Genomic DNA, 27,857 nt, shown 5'->3' with positions numbered 1-27,857 from the left:
TCCCTGAACTATGGTTCTCTGAACTGTAGCCCACAAAACATGGCAACACAGCTTCGAGACCAATTACTTCCTTTCAGTTTGGCGGATCAATGAAAGGCGCGTGGGGAGGAGTGATGAGAGAAGGAAAGTGTGGCTACAGCTTTTGGGGTTTCTAGGAAGATGAGCAAAGCCCGTGCACAGATCCCGAAGTGAAACTGATCGGAACATAATTTCTATGAAAAGTGATGAGTGTGCTACTACAGAAACTATACACACACACACAAAAAGCCACACTAAAACAACAACAAAAGCCCCCGACTAACTGCTTCAGAAATTAATATTTGCTGGCATTGAAATGTGACAAGTCTTCTAAAGCTCTGGCACTGCAAACATTAAATGTGCTTAATTTTCCTTGTGATGAAGTGTTTTTCTTAACTGGCTACATGTATTTAACTTCGCAATTGATTCATATTCTAAGGAAATCTTCATGGATCCCTTTCTCAGCAAAGACGAATGACCAGCAAGAAGAAACGAAACATGCTGGAAAATGGTAAAACGTTACTTTTTTTTAGATAACCAGTTTTGTTAAACTTGTTGACAGTCAGAAATGTCCATCTGGGCTGCGTTGTTTTCGATTGCTGTTTGAATAACAGATTAATTTAATAATCAGTGGGATATTGAATGACAAAAATTATTGGTTGGAGCAGCCAAACCACCAACCCTAATGACATTCTTATGTAAATTCTTATTTTCTTTTAGGCTCCCGCATTCTTAATGAACCCTGTATTTTTGAAAATTCTTTTTAAACACTGCATATTGTCCCTCTATGGTATAATATGTCTGTCTATGCTATGGACAGATAAATCTCCACTTTTGGACTCAAAAATTTGAAGGTTTCTATTTAGAGCAACTGAGTCACCCCTTGATGTATTTTCCACACAAAGCCATCCAGTAATTTTGGAAAAAGGACACAAAAGTTGAGTCGAGAACAACCAGTCTTCAAAGATCTTTGGAGACCAGACAGACTTTTACTATATGGCTAGAACCACCTGACATTGTAGCAAACTATTTAGACGCCAGGGCCATTGGATCTCTTCTAAGAGGTGAGCAGATTGTTGGCAACAGTTCTGAGCAAACTGCAGCACGCAGCACGTTCCCGTGGGAAGTGGACAGTTCTCTGAGATTGTCACTCTATGGTTTACCATCGCTTGTGGAGGAAAGTAATCGGTGCCTTGAGACTGGTGCGTAATGGACAAAGTTTTGTATGTTCCATTGCGGGAGGCGAGATGTTTTTCTATGAAAAAGATCTTAGTGCATAATTTCTGAAATACTATAATTTTCACCAAACTCCGTTTCCAACTCACTTCTGGCCAAATGCTGCAGAATTGTGTTATTTTTGAATGTCTCTGCCCCTGACCTGAAGTTACCTAAAAAGTTGGTTAAAAATTAGTAATTGTTAGAGGACCAGTCCTGTGAAATCTCATTCTTTCCAAGCAAAGGTTGACAAACTTCTACATGAATTAGATATAAAGCAGATGTGCAGGCCTGGCTTTCCAGGGGCCACCAAACGTTTGGCCATTGTACCGAGAAATCTAAGTGCCCTCGAGATGGGAAGGAAGATAACCCAGTAACACTGTTTTCCTCCTTAACACACTGCATTCCAGGACTGCAAAACTCACGCAGAATGCAAAATGACATATTCATAAATACTGTGATAAACACGCAGATGTATCTCCTAACAAGTTCTATTTAATAAAACCGAGCAACGGAGGCTAGAGAGAAAGGGTACGCAAAAGACAGAAATAAAAGGACTTGATCCTTCAAAAATATCCTCAAAGATTATTTCAGTCTTTTTTTTATGTGTTTGGAAACCCTGGTGGCATAGTGGTTAAGAGCTACGGCTGCTAAACAAAAGGTGAGGAGTTCGAATCCACCAGGTGCTCCTTGGAAACCCTATGGGGCAGTTCCACTCTGTTTTTAGGGTTGCTATGAGTCAGAATCGACTCAACAGCAATGGGTACGGTATTTTTATGTTATATAAACATTATAAAGTAATTTTATAATAAAGTCTCACAAAGATTTTGGGAGCAGAAAAATAATTTTTTGGATTAACTGATTTCTCATTTAAATAGTTACCGAGTCAACTTGTCAAATTCTAATTCCTACAAGAAAAAGAGGAGGAGGAGGAGGAGGAGGAAGAAAAAGCAGCAGCAGCAACAGAAGAGGAAGAAGAGGAGGAGGAGGAAGGAAAAAAATGAGGTTTTTGCTCTGTAAGGACGAGAACTCGTGGGGGAGCAAATGGCCAGTCTGCATCAGGGGTTACTGTTTCAAAAGGCCACCAGTGTCATGGTTATCGCTGATATTTCTCCCATAACCTGAAACCTGATCTTTTTTTTTTTTTTTTTTCTCTCTCTCTCTTCTGCTATTCCACGCTGGTGTCAGGGTAGCATATGGAATCCTTGGCCTTCAAAGGACTGGTCGTTTCTGACAGGACTGAAGGGGCAATGTCATTTCACTCCCAGTCATTCCTTGTCTCGTCTCTCAACTCTCCTCGCCCCCAACTCCGTGTTCCAGTTTCCCGGAACGTCTAGCAATTGGTTATAAAACTCACAAATTCTCCTGTCTCCACAATCCTCTTCTGGGTGTCTGGATACTCTTTCTTCTCACTTGTTACCTGCTAACTCTCTTTATCCTGGGAGTCTTGTAGTACACGCTGCTTCTTCCAGGAAGCCTTCCTTGACCACCTCAAGCCTCCCTTCTGCGTTCCTGCAACATTTACTCTGTAGCCACAGCACTACCTGTGGAATGCTGAATTTGCCTAGTTACTTTCTGCAAACTTCATGAAGGCAGGAGCCATGCATGTCTCATTCACCACTGTCTCCCCAGAGTCTAGCCCAGTGTCTGGGATATAACATACAATCAAGAACTTTTTTACTGAAGACCTGAGCTATCTTTAATTTTTTTTCCCCAAGCCTGTATTTTGTTTCCCAAGTTGATTCCTTAGAAACCTTCTTTGGGGCCATTAATGCATCAGCCCTAATATCCTATGAATTACCTTTCCATCTCTCAAGTTATACATTAGAAACAGGCAAAAACAATCTATAATGTTAGACATAAAGAGAGTGGCTAACTTATGGTAAGTGGGGGTTACAGCTAGAAAGGGGCAGGCAGGGGGGTTCGGAGGAGCTTGTGACATTCTTTGACTTCTTGATCTGGGCGCTGGTTATACATGTGTGTTCACTTCATGAAGACCAATCAAGCTACAGACTCGTGGTTTGTGCACTTTTCAGAATGTCTTAGGCTTCAATAAAAAATTTACTGAAAAAGAGAAGAAAAGCACAAGTCCCTACTCCTGTTCTCACCCAGACCCCTAAGTCTTCACTGTCTTGCCTTTGGAGTGTGCCTGAGCTGTTGGGTAGTGTCCTGGAAATAATGCTTTAAAGGGAAAACTCTCCAAAGTCTGCATTGTCTTTTCACTGATGCCAGCAAACTGTACAAGGCCTTACTCAACTTCACAATCGCCTGTGAATCTTCAGCCCAGCGTGGAATTCCAGGTCTGAAGCAGACGTGCCACAACTGGTATAAATGCCTTCAGCATCAAGGTCAGGTCTTTCCATCTTTGGGTTCCCCAAAGCAGAATGGTTTCTGAACCACAGTGGGAATATAACGGCCTGCTACTGAATGAAAGGGAATCGTCTCTTTAGCTTGAAATCTTCACATCGTTTATCTTTAATCAATTTTCACTCCTACCCCGGCTTTCTAATTATGAGTCTATAAAGAAAATCAACTTACCCTCATAATCCTCTATTTTGGCTCTATTGGTTTTCTCACTTAGAATGCAAAGTAAGAAACCTGACTTGTACTCCACTATATATAACTGTCTATCATTCAATAAGAGATAGCAGCCACCTCATGAAGTTTGTAGTGATGAAGACCAGGGGTATAATATCCTTCTGGTCAAAATGGTTCTCAATCATTATAAAATCAATGGAGTCTGCTTCACAGAACCACAGAGCCATGAAATGTCAACAGTCCTTTATTCATACATGAACTCTGGTCATCTGAGATTGTTGTATTTTTTCCTACGGGGAATTCTACAGTAGTGAAATGATGTTAGACTTCTGAAAAGGAAAATTCACATTTTGACAGAATGGTTTACGGAAATAAAAAACTTTATAAATATATTATGCGCGTATTAATTGCGGTCATTTATTGAATACTAACTATGTGGTAGGCATTATACTAAATTCATAACATACATTTTTTTTTTCATTTGATTCTCACATCAAGTCCATGACTTCTTTACTGTTACTATCCCCAATTACTCAGGAGGAAGATGAGTTTTAACGAGTTAAGATTCTTGCCCAGGGTGGCCCAGTCAGTATAACGGATTCAGGATTCACAGGGGGAACTCTCATTCCAAGTCTCCTGCATTAAACCACTCTCTTTGAGTTCTTTCTTGTGGCTCTAGAATATCCTCAGTCGGAATACAGAACTCAAACGCAGCAGACTAGCAAACGTGGAAGCCATCCAGCTCTACACACCCAGCCATGCTGGATGAAATAGTAAAACAAAACAAAAATGTTTCAATCCAAAAAGCTTACAAGAAGGGACACTAAAAGCCAACTATACATTTACAGCTAAATGTAAAAGGCTGATACTCTGGTGCTGTCTGGGGCTCTGGATGGGAAAAATAATATTGCCCGTCAGAGATCAACCTTCAAGCCTAAACTACATGCTGCTGGGGGAAAATATTTACTGTAATTACATGGTGCAGAGACTCCTCGGCACAAAAAGCTCCCATCACAGTTCTTCCCAGGCAGTTATACCAACAGGAGACATGACAGAGGGCCAGATATACAACCACTGTGAAGAGCAACTCAAGCTATCTTCTGTTACTACAGAAACGACAGTCGATAGTAAAGATCAGTCCACAGTCAAAAGTGACAAAACACGTGAGCAAACAATCTACCATGAAAAAAAGTCAGCAGACATAAGAAAAAAGAGGATGGGTAACCCAAGAATTTAAGCTACTAGGACAATCTAAAAAGGGTCTTACAGTTAGGTGTAAAGAACTTAAGAATAAGAGTCTATATAAAAGATACACAGATTTAAACAACAACAAAAAACAATAAAACCTCTAGAAATTAAAAAAAAAAAGTCAGTGTTAAACACTCCATGGAGTCTTTAAGCAGAAGAGCATATCAAGAGGAAACATTTAACTGGAATATATGTCTAAGGAAATTATTCAGAATAAAGTACATAAACACATACAAATAAATTTAAATCTAGATACACTTCATGAAACATCAGAATAATAAAGAGAAAGTGAACACTTTAAAAAAACATCTGAGAGGAGAAAAAGCCAGACTACATAAAAGACGCAAAGCGAAAGGCCAGAAGACTATAGAATGATATCTTCACGGTACTTCAGTTTAGAGACTACTGAGTTAAATTGTCACTGCAGAGTACATATTAAATAAGGTTTTTAGACAAAGAATGAGAAAATTTACCAAACCATTCCTACGAAAACTTCTAAAGTCCTGTACAACAAGAAGCAATGATGACCAAATAAATTGGTAAACATGTAATTCCTACAGACAATAACAACAATAATAAAATATTTAGTGGGTTGAAAACACAGCAGAACTGACAATAAAGTGAAAAGACAAGGTACAGAATGGGAAAAAATATTCAGAAATCATGTATCTAAAAAGGGTTTAATATCCAAAATATATAAAGAACTCCTACAACTCAGTAACATAAAGACAAACAACCTAATTTAAAAATGGGCAAAGGATTTGAATCGACACTTCTCCAAAGAAGACATACAAATGGCCAATAAGCACATGAAAAGATGCTCAGCACCATGAGCCACTAGTGAAATGCAAATCAAAACCACAACGAGATAGTACTTCATACCCACTAGTATGGCTATTATTAAAATAATGCATTGATGAGGATGTAAAGAAATTAGAACCCTTGTCCATCACTGATGTGACTGCAAAGTGGTGTGATCACTGTGAAAAACAGTTTGACACTTCCTCAAAAAGTTAAACATAGAATTACCATATTACCAAGAAATTCCACTCCTAGGAATATACCCAAAAGAATTGAAAGCAGGGAGTTGAACAGATATCTGGATCCTACTATTCATCACCACGAGGCAGAATTGACTCAAAGGCAACTGACAACAATTTTCATGGAGGAAAGGGTGGGAATATGACTACGAAAGGTCACCAAAAGAAGGGCTACCGTCCCTGTGCTGTTAGCAAACGAAACAGACATTAAGGCACAAAACACTTTTATTTAAGAGGGTTACTACCCAGTGACAGGAATGATTTGTTAGCAAGCTACACCAGTCTTGTACAAGAATGTCCACAGTAATATAGCTTCAAAATATAAAATGTACAATTAACTGAATGACATGAAGAAATTAAAAAGTCTATAATCTGGGTGAGATATTGACATCTAAGACAGAATAACAACAAATAGGAAGGTTTGAAACATAACACACTTGATCCAATGGACAGATATTGATCCCTGGACCAGCTACTACAGAATGTAATTTGTTTTCAAAAACACACAAATACTAGAACACACAGCGAATCTCCACAAATACTAAAAAAGATGTGTTATACAGAACATAATGCCATTTAATCAGACATCAATAATAAAGGGACAGATTCAAAAACGTTATATTAGGAAATTTTAAAACGCTATTCAAAAATATACAAATCAAAATATGATGAACATTAGAAAATTGTCAGAGCTAAATACCAATGAAATCCCTACATATTAAATTCATAGAGATAAACTAGAACACACTCACACACACATACATACACAGCGACACACATAAAATATCAAACACAAAATGTTAGAAAATAAAAACCAGAGTAACCCTCAGAAAAGTAGAAAGGTAATAACACAGATAAGAAGCAAAATAAATAATGTCAAAGAAACAACAACAGAGAGGATTAGACAAACGAAATGACGATGGTTTCTGAAAAGACAAACATATTTCTGGCAGTATGAAGACAGGGAGGGAAAGAGCACGAGAGAGAAAGAAAGGGAGAGGATCAATGAAAAAGTCAAGAATTCAAGGGAGCAAAGTAAAATATAGTAGCATTTTTTAATGGAAAGAAAACACCATTAACAAATGCATGCCAATCAACTTGAAAACTAAGATGAAATGGGCAATTTTCGAAGAAATATAATCACCAAAAGCATTTCAAAATGAAATAGCAAATCCAAAGATACCTAATCACTAAAGAAATAAATTTAGTAGGTGTAAATCCACACACACACACACACACACACACACACACACAAGTACCACCAATCACTGATAATTTTCTGGGTTTTACCCAACCTACATGAGACAGATAATTCAATCTTACACAAAGTATTCCAGATATCAGAAAAAGAGGAAAAACTCTCCAAGTAATTCTGTGATAATGAAACAATAGTAAAACCAAATGACATTAAGAGAAAAGAAAACTACAGGCCACTCTTCTTTTTGAGCATAGATGCAAAAGCCCACCATATAACATGGAAAAAAAAAGAATATTATCTATCTATATATCTATATCTCTATCTATAATGACAATTAAGATTCATCCTGGAAGACCAAGTTGCACATTAGATAATCTATCTACTATTAAAGATATTTATTAGTATATATGATTATTTAATGATTTTAAATTTTGAAAACTATTAGTGTAACTCAGCGTATTAACAAATTAAAGGAAGATAAGCTTAGTAATGGATGTAGAAAAAAATATTGGATAAAATTTGACATCCATTCAGGTTTCAAACAATACCAATAACAACGAAAAATCATAGAGATTTTCTTTAACCCAATAAATGGCTAATTCCAAAAACCTATACCAAACATAATATGTAACATGTAATTATTAGACTCAATTCTTTTAAATCAGAAAAGGAATGGTTGCCTATTCTTACTACTTCTGTTCCACAATGTCTCTGAAGTTCAGCATAATCAATAAAACAGACACACACACACATACAAAACCAGTTCAGAAGTATGGAGATTAGAAACTTTCACAAATGATATGTAAAAAGTCCAAGAGAATCTATATACAAACTATTATATCTAAAAGAACATTTAGCAATTTTCTAGATATAAGATATTCAATATACAGAAATCAGTGATGGTCTTATATACTAGCAGTTACCAATTAGAAAATGTTGTTTTAAATATATACCATTTATGATAGCAAGAAAAACTATAACCCATCTATGTATAAATCTAACGTAAATAAAATTATAATACTGTTTTAAAGGCATAGAAAAGATGTATGTAAATAGATATACTTAGTTTATGAATGGGAAGGTCCAATATCATAAATGAGAGCAATTATCTTCAAATTTATCTGTAACATACCAATCTGAATCAAGACCCTAGCAGAATTCATGGAAATTAACAAAATGATATCAAAATTAATATAAAAAAGCAAAGAGCCAAGAATAGGCAAGACAAATTAGAAGTATCAGGAAAGGACACGTGTTCTCCCAAACAGCAAGTCAGTAAAGCTGTAATAATTAAAGTGGCATGGTATTGAAAACAAGGAAATCAAAAAACAAATCTACATAGATGGGAACTCAGCCCATGAAAGAGGTGTCCTAACAAATCGGTGGGAAAATAGAGCTCCTGGATAACAGGCCAATAATATGGAAAAGGACTAAATTAGAACTCTACCTCATGACACTCACACACAAATAAATTCCAGAAGGATTAAAGTCCTAAGCATGAAAGGCATCACTTAAAAGCATTCAGAAGAAAAATATCTGAGAAAGTCATTATGACATCAGGGCAGAGAAGAACTTCCTCCACAAGACACAAAATGTACAAGTCATAAAAGAAAAGAGGAATAAATTAGACTACATTAAAATAAAAGCACAAAAACTTCTATGCATCAAAAGACATCTATAAAAACTGAAGGGACAGGGCAAAGACTAGGAAAACAGGGTTTTAACGCATATAGTTACAAAGAAATAGAGTCCAGGACACAGAAACACCCAAATTCATAAGAATAGAACCGGCCACCCAATAGGGAACGTCACAAAGAGGCCAGGAACCCAAAATGACCAATAAAACCGTTTAAACAGGCTCAACCTCATTAGCTATTGGTGAAAATGCACATTAAAAGGCTGAGAAACCAATCCCAACACATCCGATCTGGGTGAATACTGAAGGCCTGGTACTTTCAATGAAGATGCCTAAGGCAAAAAAAAAGGCAAAGACAGTTGAAATTGCCAACTGTCAATTGTGAAAGTGCCCACTGGACTTTTTCCAACCATTAAGACACTGGACTAAAGAGTCTCCTACGTTCCAGGATGTATTTTCATGCATTTTTTAATGCTTCCCAATCTCTAAATGTTCTCTCTAACATTCTTCCAAGCTGATGGAAATACTTTCTCACACAAGCGGGCAGCCATGTTTTCCATCTCTGAAGGCAAACGCGTGTGTGGGTGGCCCACTGGCCCATGTGGGAAAGTTCTACATTGAGCAGAAAGGGGAGGGGGCCTTACTTGGAGCAGTCTTCACAAGCAATGTTCCCTGTGGTCTCCTTGATGGTGCGCTCAGAGACAAATGCGGGGTATTCAGTGTCACAAGGCTCCAGGGTCTGTTTCAATTTCTGGGCTGTAGGGACATGGGGGAAAAAAAAGGTAAAGAACTCAAGGCACAGGCTCAGTATTGTGACTGGCAGCCCACAGTAACTCAGAACGCAGTTCCGCCCCTGCTGCTCTGTGATTTTTCTAGGCACAGCATAATGTGTTATTTTCTAATAGTCAAGTGATTTCATCTGCCAAGCAACTCTGTAAGCTATAATTCCTCCAGCAGTTGTGCTGGCTTGATCAACTATCATTTATGCATCACAAGAATTCTACTTTCTGGGACAACATCAGTTACCGGGGCTGTGACCTCAGACTTACTCAAGCTTAGCAACAACACACATGTATATCTGAACAAATGTATAAAATATAAGTTATACCATATTATTTAGGGTGAGACAGAGGTCATGATACAATTGCATGGTTTTATTATAGAAAGAAAATTGAAACAGAAAATAGTAAAACACATAATGCCTTTGAACCACTGCCATGAACCAAATCTTACTATTATGAAGTTCTTTGTCCAGTATTATAGCATGTCAGTTTTTACTTGTTAAATGACCCTAATGCATGGATAAGCACATAGTAGGCACTCAGTAACGGGCTGGTGCTTGATTGAATTATTTAAACAAGTTATGCCCAGTGGGCAAATTACAAAGCCTCTCAATTTTCTCATTTGTAAATGGAGGATAATGATAGTTCCTGTATCAGAGGTTGACATGAGAAATAAATGAAACCATATATGTTGAGTACTTAGTACAGGAACATAATGAATGCTAAGTAAATGTAACATCATCATAATAACACCATCATCACCACGAGCAGCCTAGTGAAGTCACTATAACATTAAAATGATGATGATGACAGTGATGAGAGGTACTATAGCATAATGGTTAAGGGTGAAGGCTCTGAAGTCAGAGAAGTCTGGAGTACAAATCCCTGCTCTGCTGCTTCAAGGTAATCCTCAGTATTCTCATCTGGAAAATGGGGGTGCTAATAGTACAGATATACTTCATAGGAAGTCTACTCATTGACATTTTGCCAGCAGAATGCTCTTTGGATTCCAGTGCCCAAACTTCATACCCAGTGCTGTCGAGTCGATTCCGACTCATAGCGACCCTATAGGACAGAGTAGAACTGCCCCATAGAGCTTCCAAGGAGCGCCTGTTGGATTTGAACTGCCGACCCTTTGCTTAGCAGCCGTAGCACTTAACCACTATGCCACCAGGGTTTCCCCAAACTTCATAGAGGTATACAAAGGTGCTGGCTCATATTTACATAGAAAAAATTATATATATTTATATTTACAACTCCAAAAGTCAACAGAATTTAATAATATGATATGTGGACGAAGTCTCAAGTTATATTCCAAATAACACCAGTTAAATGTCAGAACCACGGCTAGGTGTTTTGTAGTGTGTCAAGCGTCAGTCCTGAGTGTGTGTGCAGCTGGGACACTATGACTGCAGAATGAGGAAATTGGTTGGGGGTTTGGAGTGGAAACATAATGCATTGTGATTTTACGTATTTAAACAAAAGGAAGTGGGCTCTTGATTAGCTTTTTTTTAATAAAGAAGAGGTGACTTTCAGGAACTTGGTCATAGGCATTAAGGAGAGATGCCCATACAAACCTCACAGAGTGGATCTGAAGGATATATGGACTAAACTATGGACAGCTCTTGCCAGTGACACACAGTTTCTTTCTCTCTCTCTCTCTCACTCACATACACACACACGCAGCCTTCCTGAAAGGCTAGTTGTTAGTGAGGGTTACTGCAGCGGGTTGAGTAGAAGTCCCCCAAATCCATGCCCACCTGGATCTCAGAATATAATCTGTTCTCTGGTAAAGCTCTATGCAGTGTAATTAAGGTAGGAATCTAGAGGTGAACCTGGGTTAGGGGAAACCCTAAATCCAATGATGTGTGACCATAGAGGACCAGAGATGATGGCCACGTGAAGACAGTTGCTGAGATAGGAGGTATGTTTCCGCAAGCCAAGGAATGCCTGGAGCCACCAGAGGCTGCAAAAGGAAAGCAAGGATTCCTCCTGTACAGCCTTCAGAGAAAGCATGGCCCTGCCGATTTCAGACTTCTGGCATCCAGAACTGAGAGAGAGAAGTTTCCCTTGTTTTAAGCCACCCAGTTTGTGGTAATTTGTTACGGCTGGCCTAGGAAACAAATACAGTTACCTTCTACAGGCCAGGCTTGGGCTAACTGCAGAGCAGCTAAGATACCTCCTACAGGCCAGGCTTGGGCTAACTGTGAAACAGCTAAGATACCTCCTACAGGCCAGGCTTGGGCTAACTGCAGAGCAGTTAAGATACCTCCTACAGGCCAGGCTTGGACTAACTGTGGAACAGCTAAGATACCTCCTACAGGCCAGGCTTGGGCTGTGAACAGCTAAGATACCTCCTACAGGCCAGGCTTGGGCTAACTGTGAACAGCTAAGATACCTCCTACAGGCCAGGCTTGGGCTAACTGTGAAACAGCTAAGATACCTCCTACAGGCCAGGCTTGGGCTGTGAACAGCTAAGATACCTCCTACAGGCCAGGCTTGGGCTGTGAACAGCTAAGATACCTCCTACAGACCAGGCTTGGGCTGACTGTGAACAGCTAAGATACCTCCTACAGGCCAGGCTTGGGCTGTGAACAGCTAAGATACCTCCTACAGACCAGGCTTGGGCTAACTGTGAAACAGCTAAGATACCTCCTACAGGCCAGGCTTGGGCTAACTGTGAAACAGCTAAGAAACCTCCTACAGGACAGGCTTGGGCTAACTGTGAACAGCTAAGATACCTCCTATAGGCCAGGCTTGGGCTAACTGCAGAGCAGCTAAGATACCTTCTACAGACCAGGCTTGGGCTAACCATGAAACACCTAAGATACCTCCTACAGGTCAGGCTTGGGCTGTCCGCAGAGCAGCTAAGATACCTTCTACAGACCAGGCTTGGGCTGACTGTGAACAGCTAAGATACTTCCTACAGGTCAGGCTTGGGGTAACTGTGGAAGAGCTAAGAGACCTCCTATAGACCAGGCTTGGGCTAACTGCAGAGCAGCTAAGATACCTCCTATAGACCAGGCTTCGGCTAACTGTGAAACAGCTAAGATACCTCCTATAGACCAGGCTCGGGCTAACTGTGGAACAGCTAAGATACCTCCTACAGACCAGGCTGGCACTAACTGTGAACAGCTAAGATACCTCCTATAGGCCAGGCTTGGGCTAACTGCAGAGCAGCTAAGATACCTTCTACAGACCAGGCTTGGGCTAACTGTGAAACAGCTAAGATACCTCCTACAGGCCAGGCTTGGGCTGTGAACAGCTAAGATACCTCCTACAGGCCAGGCTTGGGCTGTGAACAGCTAAGATACCTCCTACAGACCAGGCTTGGGCTGACTGTGAACAGCTAAGATACCTCCTACAGGCCAGGCTTGGGCTGTGAACAGCTAAGATACCTCCTACAGACCAGGCTTGGGCTAACTGTGAAACAGCTAAGATACCTCCTACAGGCCAGGCTTGGGCTAACTGTGAAACAGCTAAGAAACCTCCTACAGGACAGGCTTGGGCTAACTGTGAACAGCTAAGATACCTCCTATAGGCCAGGCTTGGGCTAACTGCAGAGCAGCTAAGATACCTTCTACAGACCAGGCTTGGGCTAACCATGAAACACCTAAGATACCTCCTACAGGTCAGGCTTGGGCTGTCCGCAGAGCAGCTAAGATACCTTCTACAGACCAGGCTTGGGCTGACTGTGAACAGCTAAGATACCTCCTACAGGTCAGGCTTGGGGTAACTGTGGAAGAGCTAAGAGACCTCCTATAGACCAGGCTTGGGCTAACTGCAGAGCAGCTAAGATACCTCCTATAGACCAGGCTTCGGCTAACTGTGAAACAGCTAAGATACCTCCTATAGACCAGGCTCGGGCTAACTGTGGAACAGCTAAGATACCTCCTACAGACCAGGCTGGCACTAACTGTGAACAGTTAAGATACCTCCTACAGGCCAGGCTTGGGCTAACTGTGAACAGCTAAGATGCCTCCTACAGACCAGGCTTGGGCTAACTGTGAACAGCTAAGATACCTCCTACAGGTCAGGCTTGGACTAACTGCGGAGCAGCTAAGATACCTCCTACAGGTCAGGCTTAGGCTAACTGTGAAACAGCTAAGATACCTCCTACAGACCAGGCTTGGGCTAACTATGAACAGCTAAGATACCTCCTACAGGCCAGGCTTGGGCTAACTGTGAACAGCTAAGATATCTCCTACAGGCCAGGCTTGGGCTAACTGTGAACAGCTAAGATACCTCCTACAGGCCAGGCTTGGGCTAACTGTGAACAGCTAAGATACCTCCTACAGGTCAGGCTTGGACTAACTGCGGAGCAGCTAAGATACCTCCTACAGGTCAGGCTTAGGCTAACTGTGAAACAGCTAAGATACCTCCTACAGACCAGGCTTGGGCTAACTATGAACAGCTAAGATACCTCCTACAGGCCAGGCTTGGGCTAACTGTGAACAGCTAAGATACCTCCTACAGGTCAGGCTTGGACTAACTGCGGAGCAGCTAAGATACCTCCTACAGGTCAGGCTTAGGCTAACTGTGAAACAGCTAAGATACCTCCTACAGACCAGGCTTGGGCTAACTGTGAACAGCTAAGATACCTCCTACAGGCCAGGCTTGGGCTAACCACAGAGCAGCTAAGAATGCAAGCTCCAGGCTTACAACCCATGCCACTAATGTGACCTTAAGTAAGTTTTTAACCTCTCTACACTTTAGTGTCCTCATCTGCAAATGGGGACAGCAGTACCAACCTCACGTGGCTGTTGAAGGTAAAATGTATTCATACATGTACACTGGCTGGCACATTTCCTGTGCTATTTAAGCACACGCTCTTACTACCATGACCTTTGCTGCATACATTACTTCATTGAATCCTCACCCTGTGGACCTTTTTTGAGCCAATTCTTTTTGGTTGAAAAAGGCAGGCAGGTGGCTGCCTCCACCTCCTGACTCTACTAAGCCTAAGTTCTGGTCGCTGCACGCTCCTGAGGGCCACGTCCCAGATACTGTCTACTCCCCCTGTGCCCAGCAGGGGCGGCACACTGAGGGGCCAGCACCGGCGTTCTGGATAACTGAATAATTCTCCAGATTAGTGGTTTTCAGGCAAATAAAATGGACAAAGGCAGCATGCGGATCTCAGGCTGTAGTGGCAAAGTGCCTGCCTTTCGGGTGGAAAACAAGGCCATCTCAGGGGGCGCAGACCCAGCAGTAAGGACACGGAGAGGCACAGGGGAACACCAGTCTCTTCGTGGGTCTTCTCCAACGCCTCGCACTTCGGCAGGAAGACGTCTGTGGTTGGTGTTTGGGAGTTTTTACCACCTTGCTTTCATTTTCATTTCTTTCTTTCACTTGCTTTTCTCTCCTTTTAACCTTGGGCAGCCAGACATAAAGCTCAGAGTATCTGGCTACAGTTTGGTAATACTCTTTATTTTCATGGTTCTTATTTTTGCAATTGATTTCTCTGTCGTGGCCAGTCATGCTGGTTTTCTACTTAGGAAGCTTCCTTTTAAAATTTAAATTTCACGAAGTGAGTCATTAAATGATATCAAAATTCAGTCAGTAATGGCCTAGGTTAAAGTAGATATGGCACGAGCATGCAGGTGGCATATAATAACGTCACGGTAAACCAGACAGACCAAACCCACTGCTGTCAAGTCGATTCTGATTCACGGTGACCCCATGGTGGCAACAGCTAAATTTGTTCAGCAATTACTGTGTGCCAGGTGCTGTTCTGCTTTAACTATATTAATTCATCTAACAGTAAAAACACCAAAAAATGAAAAAATAAACTGTGAGGTAGGAGAAATTATCATCTCTGCTTTGCAGATGAGCAAATGAGGGACAAAGGGCTGCTATAAATCACCCAAACTCACCCAGTGAGTATAAGGCGGACCCAGGATTTGAACCGCAGCCGTCTGGCTCCAGCATGTACATGTTTAACTGCTCTGTGAAGTTTGGCCAATGAAAGAAAGAAGGACAGGGCTGTGGGTCAAGCTGAATAGGCAGCACATGTGATTTAAATAAGCCCGATAATTGCGCCTTCTCTAATTCTAATTGTCTGGGCCTAGTTATAATGGAATGAGACCAACATTCTCAATGGCGAAACTCGTTAAGCTATGATCGTTTCCGGAGATGAAATTCCTGTTCCTTTGACAATTGTGGGGCACCCAGGCTGATGTAGTGATAAACTGTCACGTCTATTTGCAGCATGGCTATAGACCGGCTAGAAGTTGCTTGGTGCACTTTTGGGAAACACATGCATTTCCACATAAAACCAGAGCCACATTTGATCTAAATAACATGGTTTAACATGAAGACCTTTCTTTGTCTGGAGTGCTATGGAAAACGCCACATATATTTGCCAGTCATTACTGCTTATCTGCAGAATTTCAAACCAACAACTAAGGCTGCCAGGGTGCTTACTGTTTTAACTCGTGGGCATTCTAAAACATGCTGTCTCAGAAACTTAGGATACAGGAAGATCATGAAACTGATTCTTTTTCTCAAGTGGAAATGGAGGCTCAGAAAGCAGACACAACCCTCCTAGGGTCCCACTGAGAGTTACTCATCATGAGCGTCATTTACTCAGACAGCAAATACCACCACCTCCACAGCCAGTGCTCACTAAGCACCTAAAACCAGTTGACCTCACATTGATTCTGACTCATGGCAACCCCATGTGTGTCGGGGTGGAGCTGTGCTCCACAGAGTTTTCAATGGCTGATTTTTCAGAAATAGATTGCCAGGCCTTTCTTCCGAGGTGCCTCTGGGTAGACTTGAATCTCTGAACTTTTGGTTAACAGCCTAGGGTGCTAATGATTGTGCCACCCAGGGACTCCACTAAGCACTTAAATGTGCCAAATACCTTCTGCATGAACTGAATTCTCGCCATCAAGCACAGCGCAAGACCCTGCTGCCATCCCAGCTTTACAGACGAAGAAGCTCAAAAAACTGAAGACGCTTGTCCACAGTCGCACTGCTAAGCTGCATGGCTCTAAGTGGTGGTGTCAGATGTGAGCCCAGGCAGTCACATCCTGTAGCCTACCCTTGCTGCCATCACCCTGCCCTGCCTCCCGCCACAGTTATATTGGATGTCCGAGGCTGAAAGCCGCTGTGATCATCACATTTAAAATAAAGCACCCAAGAGAGCAACCCCACAACCGAATTTCTTTAATTTTCCCCTCACTACAAATGTCCCTGATGAGAATAACTGACTTGGGTTCACAGTAATTATGCGCAGACAACTGAGAATGAATAGAGTTTCCATCTGAAAAGCCTCCCTCTTCTTTTGTCTCTGTGAATGCGCCCCCATTCATAACCGGGTGCCAGCAAGCTCCATTCTCTTTGTGCAACTTCACCAAAATGATACCTTTGTGATAATCAAGCAGAAATGGGCTTCCACAGTCCCCTTCATTAAGGAAATGAAGCAGATAAACAGTGTAATTATGGATTCCATTTTTAGCTAAAGCAAAGATGTATGTCTCAGGCTCAGGGTCTTTATCTAGCCAGCATGGTAAATTCAGAAGAAACCTTGCAAGTCAATCTCCTTACGATGTGTGAAATATTTTCCTTCTTGCACTGGATCTAGGATTTACATTTACACTTAACACGATATTCGGATGGTAACAGCCCCTCAGATGTGTTAATTCACCTCTCCATAGTTTCATTTTTCATGTATAAACTGGGAAAAGTCAAATCCATACGCAGCAGAGGGCTTCAGACGGGAATGGGACAAGTCCTGTGTAGCACCTGGCTAAACACAGTGGCTCCAGAGAGGGCAGCAGCTGCTGTGACCATTTGTACCCAGACAGCTGAGGTGACAGGTCTTGACTCAGGTCTGAATCCATTCTCCGTAAGTGTCTGACTTGGATGCTACAGAGAAGTCTAGTGACAAATTCTGCTGGCAGCCACTTCTCATGTGTGCTGAAGGGATCTCAAGATAATTCACATGTCAGCACTGTGGAAACAGTAAAGGACTATTTAATGAATAACACAGGTCTATGGTTATTTGACGAGGTCTTTCTACGGTCTGTGGGAAGAAGGTCTCACAGTGTGGCAATGCAATGAGGTGACTTGTTGGAATTATCTATTAAAGGTGTTAAAGAAAAGCTTCCTAAGACAGAAAACAGAAAACCAAAACATCAGATTACTCCTCTTTGCTAAAACTTTGGCAACTGTCTGCTCAGGCGTGTGGGGCTGTGTGTGTGGGGGCGGAGGAGGGGGAGCTCCCAGAATGGGAATGCTCATAAGTGCCTGTAACCTTCACGAGTGCAAAGACCATCTCCCCCTCCCTATTCACCATCCCACAGCCTTCTGTCAGGCCAGGGCTTCTCAACTTCAGTACTACTGACATCTTGAGCTGGACAATTCTTTGTTGTGAGGGGCTGTCCTGTTCACTGCTGGATGTTCAGCAGCATCCCTGGCCTCTCTCTACCCATTAAATCCCAGTGGCACCTCCATCTAGTTATGACCACAAATGTTTGTCTCCAGACATTGCAGATGTCCACCGGGTGGCAAAAGCGCCCCCAGGTGAGAATCACTGGATGAGGCAAAGAACACCCTGTCTGGAAACTGATCAACAAAAACTCAAAAACAGAAGGGGAGGTGTTAGGGGTTGAATTGGGTCCCCAAAAAATATGTGTTGAAAGGCCCAACCCCTATACCTGTGATTATAATTCCATTTGGGAATCTTTTATTATGTTAATGAGTTAATGTGTAGGGTGGGTTTTAAGTCAACTCGCTGAGATGTAAAAGAGCAGATTAAGGAAGCAAGGAGAGATGGGGAAAGACAGACAGACATGACTCTGAGGAACAGAAGGTGAAAAGAGACAAAGACCTTCCCCTAGAGCTGGTGCCCTGAATTTGAACTTCTAGAAGCCTAAACTGTGAGAAAATTAATTTCCATTTGTTAAAGCCACCCACTTGTGGTATTTCTGTTATAGCAGCTCTAGACTCACCCCTGAAGCCTCTCAGCCATAGGTAGACAGATGCACAGGTGAGAAGAGGGACACCAAAAAATAAATCACTGAAGATGACAGCCCACTGCCCTCAGCATGGTACACCCCCCCCCCCGCCCTCCGCCGTAAGAAACAGCCGGATGTCTTAGCCAAAGTCTGGTGATAATGAAACCCATCATGGACGGCCCAAGGCACAAGCCCCACCGTGTATCTAGCCCTTGCTCTGTGCGGTGTCTTGCATGGGGCCTTTACGTGCATCCTTTAACTTCTGTCTCACAGCCACATTGCGTCTGTTGTTATTTTTGTTGGTAAATGAGGAAACCAAAGCCCAAAGAGACCAAGTGAATTGCTCAGGACCTCATGACTAGCAACAGGCAGGGTAAAGCTGCTTGACTCCAAAGCCAGGGCACTGACCCACCAGGCAAGCAGTCACCATAACCTCCCGGAGCTGATTGGGAGGTGGCCACTCACTCTGGCCAAGGAAGAGCCTTCGTCCCAAGGTCACTGGTACTGCAGAGAGAGCAGTTATTTAACCTACTCACAATCCATTCTCTTGGCCTCTACTGATTTTCTTGGTTCCTTTTCTCTCTCAGGTATCATTTTTCACCACTAACAATAAAATTGGGGAAAAGCTAGTAAATAAGTAAATAGAAAAGGATAACAGGCACCATTTAGCGGTAGGTTTTTTTATTCTCATTTTCCTTTTTTAAATCATGTGTATTGCATACACTCACGCATACATGTTAAATACAAGGAGGTTTATGCTGCGGGTAGAAGTTTCTTCTGAGGACAGGAGAGCCTTCTAATTCCCATTTTAGTCTCAGCTTACTGGACTTCCTGTCTGCCACACTGATTGCTGACTGTGTTGAACTCCATGTCCTTCTGGCCCTGCCTTTAGACACCTTTTTGGCATACACAGTTTTGTGTCTTGTTTATCCATGAGTATGCTTCCATTTTGTTAAAGTTTTCAGAAACAGGAGCGCATGCCTTTCTGTGGAGGAGCTGCAATTTATTTTTAAATGTCCCTACTGTTAGACCTTTAAAGAGTTACTGGTATTTGCAATCATCAGTTCCCTGGTTATGACCATCCTCTCACAGAGGCCTCTGTTCACATCTCAGTGCAAGTCCTTAGGCTACATTTCTACAAGCGGGATCGTGGACAGTAGCTGTAAACATGGGATGGCCTCAGCAGCAAGTGGCAAAGATTAGGCCAAGTCCTGATATCACCAGGACAGTGGCGGGGGTGGGGTGGTGGGGGCGAGCAGAGGTAGATGGCACACAAAGTCCACCCACCCTGCTCTTCTGGGCTGGCAGCTCCCAAGGGCAGTGCCAACCTTGGACACTCGTGGATTAAGTTCACTGTTCTCAGAGGCTGCTCTGTGCACCTGTACAGTGCAGGGCTCTCTGCAGGTGTTGTTTTTTCTCATGCTCTAGCTAATAGGAAATTGGTGAGCCCCTGAATTCAGGCAAAACCAAAACGAAACTCATTGCCGTCGAGTCAATTCTGACACATAGTGACCCTGTAGGACAGAGGAGAACTGCACCATAGGGTTTCCAAACCTGTAATCTTTACAGAAGCTGACTGCCACATCTTTCTTTCACAGAGAGGCTGGTGGATTCGAACAGTGGACCTTTCTGTTAGCAGCTGGGTGCTTAACCACTGTGCCCAGGGCTCCCTGAATTTAGGCAAAATGGACCTGTCTGTAAAGTTACAAGTCCATGACTACAGTGACTACAGTGGTCATGGCTGGCACAAGAAAGGTTTGTTAGGGTGTTAAATAAGCCAAGACTGAGCACCTACTATGCTCCTTCTACCATTGGTTGGGTATAACCAAACCAAACCAAACCTCATTCACGTCAAGTCGATTCCAATTCATAGCAATGCCATAGGGCAGAGTAGACATACCCCATAGGATTTCCAAGGAGTGGCTGGTGGATTCGAACTGCCAACTTTTTAGTTAGTGGTTAGGTACTAGGAGATAAGAATGGTTAAGACACAGCTCCTGCCATCAAGAAATTCCAGTTTAGTGAGAAGCAAACAAATAAACTGAGACGGTGACAGCTGAGAAGAGCTGGGATAAACATGTGCCCTGACTGGGATAGGAGCAAGAAGGAAATATTGTCAATTCTGCCTGGGGAAAGTGAGGACATCTTCGCAGACTGAGATCTTCAAAGAAGGAAAAGATAATATCAAACTAGAAGATATCCAGCACCGGGGGCGGGGGGGGGGGGGCGATGCTCCTACGTTACTTTGTTTTTTAAAAAGATTAATAACTAAAAATAGTAACAAATTAAAAAGAAATAAATAAATGTTGGCCAGGATTTGAAGAAACCAGAATTCTTATTTATTACTAGCGGGAATGTAAAATGGTGCAGCCACTGTGCAAAACAGTGTGGCGGTTCCTCGAAACGTCAAACATAGAACTCCCATATGATCCAGCAATTTCAATCCCAGGAATATACCCAAAGACTTGAAAGCAGAGATGCAAACAGATAGCTGCACACCAGTGATGGCCGCAGGATTCATAGTAGCCAAACGTGTCCGTCAATAGATGAAAGGATTAACGAACTGTGGTAGATACGTACCACATACATAATAAAATGTTACTCCGTCGTAAAGAAAAATGAAGTTCTAATACATGGAATAACATGGAAGATCCTTGAAAACATTATACTGAGTGAAAGAAACCAGACACAAAAGACTACAGATTTGTATGATCCAGTATATATGAAATGTCTAGAATAGTGAATCGATACAGACAGAAGGTAGATTGGTGGCTACCAGCAGCTGAGGAGAGGGAGGAATGGTGAGTTATTGCCTAGTGGGCACAGGGTTTCTGCCGGGGTAATGAAAATGGTTTGGAAACAAAGAGTGGCGATGGCTGCTCGACATCGTGAATATAATTAATGCCACTGAACTGTACACTTAAAAGTGGTTAAAACGTCAAGTTTCAGGTTAGATATATTTTACCACACACATAAAAAAGTAATAGTGGTAGTGTCTGGCACCCCAGGTTAAGAAAAGGAGCATGAATGAACACAGGTGTATTTGAGAAACACAAGTGCCCAAGCAAGTCTGGGGGAAGAATGCCGGGAGGTGATGCTCAGTAAGGAGCCTGGTCTTGGTTTTGCAGGGCAAAGGGGAGTCAGTTGTTTAGTCATCATCGTTGTCATGGTCAATATCATAATCATCATCATGAATTAATTACAGATGCCACTTTTGAGCCATCACTGTATTCCAGTCACTGTGCTCAGCTTATAACATGATTTATCACATCATTAAATGCACACACACACAGATAAATATGACTTTCCCCCTTTTATTTACTATGGGGAAACTGAGTCTTGGGGAGATCAGCTAATTTACCAACCTTAAAGCAGGCACTCAAACCCATCTTGCTCTCCCTCTCGAACCTATACCTCTAAGAGTATTAATATCTGCTCAGGTCATTGAAAGCTTTTCGGCAGGGATGATACCACAGTCAGATTTGTTTTATGAAGGTTGTCATGAAAATGAAAACAAGGTGGTTATCTATCACTCAGCCTGACAAGGCGCTGTATCTGTGTCCCTCAGATTTTAGCACCGCCCGCAAGCTTTCTGAAGCATTTACCTGTGCGGTGCAGGACCTCAAAGCCTTCCTTAAGGAAAGAGGTCCAAGTACACGTTCAGCACAGGCTGAGCGACGCCTGTGGAATTTGTGTTAGATGGGCTGGCGCTGCACACAGCGCAAAGGGTGACTTTTGGCCAACAGGGCTGAAAAATCATCACTTTGTCCTGAGTAGTTTCACGTGAGCATATCCCTGATGAAAAGTAGCCTGGGAACCCACGGTTTATCACTCTGAGCTAAGAAACAGAAGCCAGTTGCTGCTTACCTCTAGCTGTCATGTCCGAGTGCCACCAACTGCAGAGGTTAAATTCCACCAGGAACCTAAACAGATGATGGAAAAGCCCAGTGTGACTTGGTCATCTACACCTTGAGTACAGCAGTGACATTCTGTGTTTTTCTGCATTGCACACCTCACACCACCATTTGAAGGAATAGCATCACAAATTGTATGTATCAACACGGCTGGTGCGGTTACCACTGGATTTTCACCAGCTTTTATCACACTTGTGAAAGGCTATTTTATCACCAGTGCTAGCCAGTCCCCCCAAATTAGGTTTTCCTAGACTCGAGAACTCTTTGTGGAGAAACGCCCTGCTTTACAGACAAAACAGTCTTCTAGTAATGGTATTTCTCATTAAGCACCCTTATACCATGTATTTTGACTCCATAGTAAAAAGCCAGTTTCTAGGGGGCTCTCTCTCTACACCTTGCCTCGGAGACACCAACAGAACCTTTTCCTCTGTCTCGGCTATAATCTGCAGTAATAAAGGATGCTCTCAAAATGTTGAGTGCAACTCAAACTTGTTTAAGCTTAATGTGTATGTGGAATGGGGACACAAACTTCTTTCTATTAAATTATGCCAAAATGCACTTCATGAAAACCAGAATTTCTCAATTGTTACTAAAGAATGCAAAAGTAGTATAAGATCAAAAGTCAGTTATTTCTTTTTCAGGCTCATGGCTACTCTCCCTAGCAGCTCATTTGTCAGAATCCCACCATTATCTGTTACCGTATTTTCTTGGTCCCTATGTTTACAGAGACCTTACTCCTCACTGGCATTTATAAGCTTTGTTGAATTAATACCACTTACACTAAGCCATGAAGAAGACAATGTCTGTTCATCAAAGGCCAAAAAACAAAAACAGAAACAAAACCCTGACTCAAACCCATTGTGCTGCAGACATAAGGGGGTGGGGTTCAGAATGAGAGAGTTTGGTGCAGCTAAACGATCCGATTTCACATGCTTGTCCCTGGAATTTTTCCCTCTGGTGTGACGCTGTATTTCTGTAATGTGTCTGATATCTCGTCTGGAAGTCATGCCTTTCATCTTTGTGCCATTTAAAGACTGACCTAACTCACAGATGCATCCAGCACCTTCCAAACAGGGCCATAATTTGGCAGGGTGAACAATGAACGCACACCTGAGGAAAGCCCCAGGACGGCACAAGCTCCCACTCCAGCAAATGCCAGGACATCCCAAGTAGCACAGTGGACGTCCATGGCGGCTTGCTCCTCTGACCACAGCCCACCCAGGCTGCATGAAAAACAGCCAGACAGTCACGTTAAATTTAACAGTAACCACGATAAATAAATTGGGTCTGTGTACAGCAAACTGTTAGTCTGCTAAACAATGACATAAAGGCATAAGTGGTGACCGTGAATAACTTAATAAAAGACAATTTGGGGATCTCAGTGTTCAATACCCTGAGATGTTCAATGAGGTTACCTCAGAGTTTTATGAAACTAGTGGTTATCAAAAACGTAAGACCTCCTCCTTCAATTCACTTTATGATATAAAAAGCCAAGCAATAATACTTTGTAAAAATGTAGCCAAATGTACTTACAAGACAAGTTCTGTCATTATCCATTTTACTGTAGCGAGGAAGGCATTATAAGGCTGAAGAGAAGAATTCAATTAATTAAAAACAATGTAGCATATACAGTGTCTGTGGTTTAACTTAAGGCTTTACATAAAGACAATGTTATTCTTCCAGAGAGATTGATATCACGTTAAAAAAAAAAAAAAAAGTGAAGCTCTAGCTAAAGGAAGAAAATGGTTGGATACTATATCCTAAAACCAACAGTTCGAGACTTTGAACTCCCCTGTAGTGAGATGTGATTTACAAGTAAAATAAACATGCTCTAATACAAGGGTTATCACTGGGAGGAAAAAGGAAGTTCAGCAAACAATGCTTAAACCTTTTTTTTTTTACTCTCTAGGGGCTAATATTTCGCAGCCTAATGCTGAGGACCTGGAACCATGTAACTAATTCCAAATGGTAATTCGCAGGGTTGCCTCTAGGAAAGGTGATTCCCTGTTCTCCATCACTGCATGACAGTCACCGAAACAAGCACAAATTTCGTATACTTGATTTTAATGTCTCCCGTGAATTATGTAATATTAAAGCTGCCTTTTCTCACACTTACATATTTGGACTTGGGGGGAAAAAAAACGATAACCATATAAACATGTGTTTTTATCCTTGCAGAAAATCCCCTTCATTCTATAAAAGAAGGCATTGATAGCCTAATCTTTATTTCAGAATATTTTAATTAAAAAAAAAAGCAGTTGGATTGTTTACTCTGTGCTATTTCCTATGTAGATAATTCAATCTTCTGAATTCTGGAAAATACCAAGTCTCCCCCTCAGTTGGTTCTTTGTGCCTAGGTATGCCAGATATATGAGTGGTGGGCAAACTTGCAAGACAGGCAATGACATTGGCAAAGCCCGAGCACCAGAAGGCAAGTCCAGAGAAACCTCAGAACCTTTTCTGGTTGTGTTTACATTTCAGAGAATCAGAATGCCAAATCCTGGCTTCTGAAGTAATGGCTGCTTAATTTTACCTTCTGAGCATTTTAATTATACGGACTAGAAGCAGAAATGGGGAATTACCTAGCTTTAAATAAAATAAGAACAAATTTATATACCCCTAAGCCCCCCCCCTTTTGTTTTTAAGCCTTGGTGGCACAGTGGTTAAGGGCTCTGCTGCTAACCAGAAGGCTGGCAGTTCAAATCCACTAGCCACTTCTTGGAAACCCTATGGGGCAGTTTTACTGTGTCCTATAGGGTCGTTATAAGTCGGAATTAACTTGACAGCAAGTGGTAACCATTCCTAGGGAGTCCCAGGGGGGTGTAAATGCCTAATGTGCTTGGCTGCTAACCAAAAGATTGGAGGTTCTACCAAGAGGTGCCTCAGAAGAAAGGCCTGGTGATCTACTTCCAAAAAACCAGCCACTGAAAACCCTGTGGAGCACAGTTCCACTCCGACACACACAGGGTCACCACGAGTCGATTCCGACTCAACAGCAATTGGCTAGTTGGTTGGTTGGAAGCATTCTTGAAAGTTTACCATCTAAGTAAAGAAATTAAATGACAACAATAACAAAAATTAAAGGACAAAAAAAATCTACCGAGGGTCTCCCCAGCTCACCTAGATTCTAGATTTTGTGGATCTCTTGCTCCGATTTGAGTGCGTGCCTCTACATCAGTCCCAGAATCAGAGGGCTCTGGACCCTCAGGACCAGGGTCAGACAAGGATGTGAACTTTTAACTGCAGCTGAAAAAAGCAACCTTGCAGTCTTGTGGTGGTTTAGCCATTACATTTTGTGGCTTAAAAAATATCATCTTTTTCTCAAAAAGATTCTGGTGGCCAGACTATGGAACAGTTCTGTCTTTGTACCTGCTGGGACGGGCAATGACATTCCAGTAGTCATTGTAGTATGGGCTAGAGCAGGGAGAGAATGAATGAATGAATGAATGGCTCATGGGCGCTTTGGGAAGGGAGAAGCACAGGGCAGCTCATCTCAAGGCCGGGGGAAAGGCTCTTGAGCAATCCATGGCAGACGCTGGTTCAATAGATGGGTGGTCAAAGGGATCATGTAAATACAGGACTAAAAAATTAAAACGCACGTTATCATTCAGAAGGTTAAGTTAAAGCCACTGAGCTTTTAAGCTTAATGATGAAAACATATCCTGGGAACTTTTTAAGTCTGGAAATATTCATGCTAAGGTTAGGGAAGCTGGGTTTAAAAGACACAGTGAGTCTCGCTGAAAAGCAGTATTTTTCAACACTTCTAAGTCTTAGTTCTTGGTTGCCTCTCAAAAAACTTCCGGCTTTGAATCATTTTCTCACTCCCTCGGTACAAGAGAACCATGTTAAATACCTGGTTTAAAATAACCCCCCGTATTTTTTTTTTTTAAGATCTTACATCTGCAATTGGGAAGGCACACATTTATATTTTAAAACCAAAATGACTTAAAATTTTCCATTTCACACTAAAGTCTAGGTTAATTTTTGGTATTTACAAAATGATAATTTGGAAGGGTTCTATTTACAGCCATACGTGGGACTCTGCAGAGGCAGATGTTATTTCTTTTTCATGTGTTTGCAGGTTACCGGTGGCCAAATTTATACTGTCTGCACGTTGTAAACTACATTTTTAAGCTGGAGGTAAATTATAACAGTTCATTTCTGGCGGTTTGAACACCAGTTTCTCATGTTACAATCACAGTGTTGACTGATCTTCAAACGTGACATCAGCAATGGAACCAGCTCAAGGGAAAATGATGCTGGTACCCAGTAACAGCGCAACTAGGGAAGAGAATTTATGGTCAAAATATGAATTAATTCATAGCATAACAGCTATATTAAAAAAAGGGAGATTTCTATTAAAGAAAACACAATTCTATTTGATATGAAGACAAGAGAATCCATAAAATGTCTCCCTTTTTCTACCCATCAAAAGAGTGCTCCCACGTCAATCCATCAAAGACTTTAGACCTGTTTGTCGTTCATATAATCATGGCACTTGGGCTTAAAAAGAAGCATTTTTCTTAATTAATAAAGGCAGTAAATACCTCTAAACATTCATTTTTTTTTAAGATAAACTTTAACACTCTAAGATCAGGAGATACGCTCACACAAACAGACAGACAGAAACATGCAGCTGTTCTCTGAGCAACTGCACCATACTTACATCCAGTAGACCATGGGCGCCATCGCTGCTTTCCTTGTTAGCTCTGCACATGGCTTGGTAATCATAAAGGGTAATTCTATAGGAAAGAACAGAAAGAGCTTGACTAAAGGGGAGAACGTAGGGACCAAATGTTGCTGCGTATCAGCAAGGGAAATAGTTACTAATGCTAACATCGAGCACAACAGTGACAAACACAAATGTAGGCCTAACAAGGAGTGCCAAACAGAGATCTACCTGGGAAAACTCCAGGACTGGAGACACAAGTCATGTCACTACTTGGAACTTGAAGAACAAAGAGGATATAGGTACTGGGAAGGATGGAGGGAGGTGAGAGTCCCGGTGTGATGAGAGTCACTACGGCCTAATCAAGGACAGTTTGCATGGATCAGGATACTCCAAAGGAAATATGTTGTTCTGTACTGGATGCTGGGCCCCTGAAAGAATCCACTTGGACCATGTCTCCAAGTCAAATAGAGCTACGAAGGGCCTCCTTGGGTTCAGAAATGGCAGGATCTTTCTGTTTCTCTCAAGTACTACCAAATAGGCTAGATAAAGATGTCCACAGAAAACTGGCTGTTTGTTGGAAACCAGCTGGCCCATCAGCTGTAACCCACCTCTTCCTCCACCGCCATAACAGTG

The 27,857-nt window shown here is 41.9% G+C and overlaps 1 protein-coding gene across 4 annotated transcripts in view; it reads right to left on the bottom strand.

Moving 5' to 3' along the window:
• Positions 1–27,857, bottom strand: part of CACNA2D3 (calcium voltage-gated channel auxiliary subunit alpha2delta 3) — a 1,053,043-nt gene that overhangs the window by 38,750 nt on the left and 986,436 nt on the right. For all 4 annotated transcript variants that reach the window (XM_049863210.1, XM_049863213.1, XM_049863211.1 and 1 more), the window contains 4 exons: positions 27,219–27,294; positions 24,086–24,138; positions 22,506–22,561; positions 9,538–9,649 (listed from right to left, as the gene is read on the bottom strand). In XM_049863210.1, the coding sequence (XP_049719167.1) occupies positions 9,538–9,649; positions 22,506–22,561; positions 24,086–24,138; positions 27,219–27,294 (297 nt within the window). The remainder of the gene's footprint in view (positions 1–9,537; positions 9,650–22,505; positions 22,562–24,085; positions 24,139–27,218; positions 27,295–27,857) is intronic.

Source organism: Elephas maximus, chromosome 20 (assembly GCF_024166365.1).
Source record: "Elephas maximus indicus isolate mEleMax1 chromosome 20, mEleMax1 primary haplotype, whole genome shotgun sequence".
Lineage (NCBI taxonomy): Eukaryota > Metazoa > Chordata > Mammalia > Proboscidea > Elephantidae > Elephas > Elephas maximus.
Note: the sequence above shows the minus strand (reverse complement) of the source record. Positions and strands in the feature narration are given on the sequence as shown.